We start from the raw sequence: 5,181 nt of genomic DNA, 5'->3' as shown, positions 1-5,181 counted from the left end.
TTTATTCTTTCCAGCCAGCCTCCAAATTCGTAAGCATCAAGAATATTTATAGTTTTCGTGATTTTGAACTCCACGTCGTGGACTAGGATTCCACGTTGTGAATTTGGATGAATCCTTATCTGGCAAGGACTTGACTTTCTGTGTACTCATCTTCTAGAATCACTATCTCCACGTCGTGTAAGTGAAGCCCACAATGTGGATTTAGCTTTTCGTTGGGATTTTCTTCTCTTTAATTCTTCAATCCTCCAAAGTTCCGCCACTTGTCGCTTTTGGTCCTTATTCTTCAAGATGACTCCTTTTGGCTGCAAAATACAATTTAATATTATAAGTACCACTTATCTTTGCAAATAACCAAAATATGCATAAAATTTTATTCAAATATTGCCTAAAAATGTGTATAAATATGACAATATCAAGAGGTCCTAGCTCTTACTCTATCTCTCTCTCTCACACACACACACATACACACACACACACCCTCTCTTCGACCCAACCTCATTTTCCCTCATTTCCCTTCACCTATTTCATACTATTTTACATCTGCAAGATTGCAAAACCAGTAAAGCTAGGGTTCCCACGATTACACGTCTAACCCAAGGTCTAGGTTCCCATTTAGGGAAAAATCAATCTACCCTCCATCACCGACAATAGAATCTGATGAAAATGATAATGAAGCGGTGGTGTTGGTTCTTGGCTGGTGTGATGGTGGAGTAAGGCTGATGATGGTCGTGAGACCGACAAAATATTTTAATTAAATACTCATTTAAGTAGCGTAAGATGAAGAGTTGAGAATTAGATGGTTCAAGATAGATAACATATCTTAAACCACATTCATATCAATGACCTCATTTATAAGGGATAGATAAATTAGATAAAGTAAGAATTGATTAGGGATGATAAAACATTAAACAGATAGTAGGAAAAAGAATTATTTTAGGTTAACCTAATATCAGTATACAAAATGTTTGGGTTAAGACTTAAGGGTTAGGTTGGCGTTAAAACGTATTTTTGTTAAAATTTTAACATTTCAGGGGTTAATTTACGACTGTTACAAAAAGAGGGACGGAAATGCTTCTGACCTAAACTTAGAGGGGGTTCTTGCAACTTCCACATTTATTTTATCGCTACAAAACTTTAACCTAAACCCCCCTCCAAAGTCCAAACCCTCACACCTCACAAACAAAAACGACAGCAGAAACCCTAGACAGAAAACAGGGATGGCGGAACAGCAACTACAGCAAGACGGCTACCAAATTGACATAGGGAATCTCATGGCGTATGATCCTCAACATCAGTTCCAATCTATTCCCGATAAAAGGTTCCAGTTCTTACTCTAAATCACCGACATTAACTTACTGTTTTTGCCTAGACCCCGTTATCTCTATGGAAGCGCATCAGTTCGACCAACTATGAGTTTCGTTTTCAAGTACGAGTGGAGAATTTGAGTTTTTTGCCGTTAAAAACTTTGGTTTTTGCTCTGGTTAACTAATTCGCCGTTTAGGAGTTGTGTAAGTTTTAGATTTGAACTGCTATCGTGTAGCTATTTGAAAACTATTTGGTAAGTTAGTGGTTGTTTTGAAATAATCAAGTACGGTTCAAGTCTGTATCATGCTTAACCCACGAAAACTTGAATAGAATTGCATTGTTGTGTCAGTAGGTAACTGGAATATTGATTTAGGTATAATCAGGGTAATTTAGTAAAAGATTGAGATTGATTGCCCAAATCCCAAATTAGTTTGTTTCATTATACAAATCTGTGGGATTCACTTTTATGTTGATGCAACAGAATATCATTTTTTTTCCTCATCTACTTCCAAAGAATCATTTGATTCCAGAATATAAAATGTTGTGTTTTGATTTTGTAATATTATTATCTATCTCTACTTATCTGTTGCTAAGTTGTTTTCCTGTTGATATTAGGGAGGATCTTGTAAAGGAGTGCATAGCACATGCTACCAAGTTAATTCAAGCAGTTGCAGATAATCTTTTTAGCTTGCCTTCAACAGAAGATGCATCGGGGCCCATTGTTCCTTTACCTCCTCCAACTACAAAATTACCTAGAGAAAAACCTGTATGTTGTTCTCCCTCTTCCATCTCTTCCTCCTTGTTTCTTGTTTATCTGCACACTAGTATTATAAAATGTTCTTAATCTTTCTCCTTTTTTCTAGAAATTCTTTTGCATTTCTCTTTTGCTTGTATTAGCATATAATACTAATAAGAAGTTGAAAGTATCTTCTAATCCTATTTTGCTTCTTTCTTATAGCTCCCAAAACCTGCACCTCCAACAAAGTGGGAAGTTTTTGCCAAAAAGAAAGGTCAGTAAATAAAAATCTAACCTCTCTTCTTTTGTTAAACCCTCTAATGATCCTTGCTGATGTGAGGATGTCATCAATCCTTTCCACAGGTATTCAAAACCGCAAGAAGGACAAAATTGTCTTTGATGAACAAACAAGTTCTTGGAAGCGCAGATACGGTTATGATCGTGTAAACGATGACAACGATCTTCCAATCATTGAAGCAAAAATGACAGATGGTAAATATATAAATAGTAATCACTTCACTTTGTTAAATGAATAGCAACTTTATGTCTTTATCTTACAAATATTGAAAATTTTGACCTTTCTCAGAGCCAGGAGTAGACCCTTTTGCCACAAGAAGATCAGAAAAAAAACAACGAGTTGAAAAGCAAGAAAAAAATCGCTTGCATAATCTCAAAGAAGCATCAAAAGTTGGTGCTCTCCCAAGGTTTGACCTTTTTTTTTACCAAATTACCAAAATACCCCTGTCAGTTTCATTCCCTTAATTTTTGTGCACCTTTATTTTGCAGCCATGTTCAGCTTGCAGCTACTTCATTACCTATAACAGGAACACAAGCTCCACCAAGAAAAGTCAGCAAGGATGAGCTGCAAAATGTTGCAGGAATGGCTGCAACTTCAACTGCTAGTGGGGGTAAATTTGACAAAAAGTTGGCTGGTGAAAAGCCTCCTAAACATGATAAGAAATATAGAAAGGTTTGTGTTTTAAATCTGAAAGTTGTTTGATCAAAATCTTCACATACATCTTTGATTATAAATTTATAAGAAAGATTTCTTTGATTTGTACAGTTTTTACCTGTGGTGGAAGGATCAGGGATGGGTTCATTAGAGAGGCAACAATCTGACAAGATTTTAAATAAATTAATGGCCAAAAATTCTCATGAAATCTTCAATGTTTCTAAGGTATGACCACGTCCTTTTTGTTATCTTTAGTTTTGTAAATTAAAAATTCATTTCATTTCTAACATTGAATTCTTTTGTGATTAATTGTTTGGAAATAGGCTGTGGACATGTACAATGTGAAGAATGACAAGAAACGAAAAAACCAGCAAGGCAAAAACAAGTCCTTTTCAACTTCAAGCAAATTAAAAGTGAAGAAAAGCCCTTACAAAAGTGCATCAAAGGGATCATCAAAGAAAGGATCTTCAAGTAAATCTAAATCTAAGTGAAATGCATTTTTGGGACATTAGAACTTTTACCAATAAGGTAATTTTGGTATTGTAGTGTGTGAGTTATGTTATAGTATTTTTGTCCTTTTTGGTTTCATTATACATTATTCACCATCAAGTTATCAATATTTTTCGATTTTATGGAGTTTTATTCTAAATTAGATGTTATAAAATTATAGCCAAAAGAAGACATGGTTACTAAAAGTCAATTTATGTTTTATGTGGTTTGATAACCTATAAATGAAACCATTTAGAGTTCACCTCATAAGAATAAGGAACCCTACCTTCCCCATAAAGTTATTGTTTAATTGAATGTTATCAAGTGTCATGGTATATAAAAGTTTGAAAGAACTGAAAATGAAAACTAGTGATTATAGGTCTTTGAATAAATTAACTTAATAGTATTAATGTTTTAGTTGGATTTGAAAAAATAAATAAAAAAAGCGATGTTTGACAAAACTAGCTACTAGTCGGTAACTGTAGTTAGGAGACGTAGTTTTTATGTGTGTAGAAGTGTGGGAAAGCTATCCGGAAGCTTAGGGGTGTTGATCGGGTAATTTTTTCGGGTTACAGGAATTCGGGTTGGGTAATTTGAGTTTTTCATATTAAAAAAAATACCCGTTATCCGATCCAAATTAAATTCGGGTAATTCTGGTTTGGGTAATTCGGGTAGAGGGTCGGGTTTGAATAATTCGGGTATTACTCGAAATATATAATTTTTTTTTGAATTGCATCTGAAAATAAATTTAATGAAACAAATACGTCGTGTTTTATTAGTCTTGTTTATATAAACAAACGAGGCATAAACGAAATTACTATAACTTTGAACATTAAGATTTTTTAGTCAATAATACTTGAGATATCAAGTAATCTTTTAACAACTTAATCTAATCTAATAAGATGTTAAAAAAACAAATACTTAAAGATCTTAGTTTAAAAGTTTAAAATGTTTAAGATAATTGTAGCCATAAGTTTTGCCTTTTGAAGTTTCGTCAAAACAATGAGTTTGTTAGTTGCAATAAAAACTATAATTTAGAAAAAAGTTAAGTTTTAAAGAACATAGTGATATATAAACAATTGTTTTTAATATTGTTATGTCATAATAAAAAAGATTCATGTTTTTATAATAATGATAATTACTTTAAGCGTGATCAAATACCTACTACAGAGTACAAGCTCTACAAAAAAAAAGAATTTTTAAAATAATTCGGGTAATTGGGGTATACCCGAAACCCAACAAACGTATCTTATACCCGACCTAAAAAAAAATCGGGTTACCTGAATACCTGAATTTTTTTACCTGATACCCGATTTACCACCCGAAAAAATCTGGCGGGTAATTCGAGTATCGGTTATTTTCGACAGGGCTACGGAAGCTTATAAAAATGTAAAATTGAAAAAAAAACCAAGTAAAAACCTCCAAAAAGATAGTTGAAGCAGTTGTACATTTTTAGAATTGTGCATTTTTAGAAAGCAGTAACTATAAAATAAACTGAGTTGGTTGATTTTACAACTATATTTTGTGCATTTTTTTCTAGACTTGGCAAAACATGACACGAACCCGACACGAAATTAGCGGGTTAGGGTCAGAGATTTCGACACGTTTATGTAAACGGATTGACACGACACGTCATGATAATTAAACGGGTAGGGTTAGGGTCAAGACTTTCAACTCGAAGATGACTCGAATATGACCC

General features: G+C 33.6%; 1 protein-coding gene across 1 annotated transcript; it reads left to right on the top strand.

Annotated features, from left to right (window-relative positions):
• Positions 1-1,157: 1,157 nt before the first annotated feature.
• LOC145141329 (ribosome biogenesis regulatory protein (RRS1) family protein) lies at positions 1,158-3,625 on the top strand. The gene is made up of 8 exons (XM_079074618.1): positions 1,158-1,318; positions 1,921-2,071; positions 2,264-2,315; positions 2,405-2,533; positions 2,628-2,745; positions 2,828-3,011; positions 3,105-3,218; positions 3,317-3,625. The coding sequence occupies exons 1-8, from the start codon at positions 1,218-1,220 to the stop codon at positions 3,482-3,484; spliced, it is 1,017 nt and encodes a 338-aa protein (XP_078930744.1). The 5' UTR covers positions 1,158-1,217; the 3' UTR covers positions 3,485-3,625.
• Positions 3,626-5,181: the final 1,556 nt, after the last annotated feature.

This window comes from Lactuca virosa, chromosome 9 (genome assembly GCF_052849685.1).
Source record: "Lactuca virosa cultivar CGN04683 chromosome 9, Lactuca_virosa_CGN04683_v6, whole genome shotgun sequence".
Taxonomy (NCBI): Eukaryota; Viridiplantae; Streptophyta; class Magnoliopsida; order Asterales; family Asteraceae; genus Lactuca; species Lactuca virosa.
Note: the sequence above shows the minus strand (reverse complement) of the source record. Positions and strands in the feature narration are given on the sequence as shown.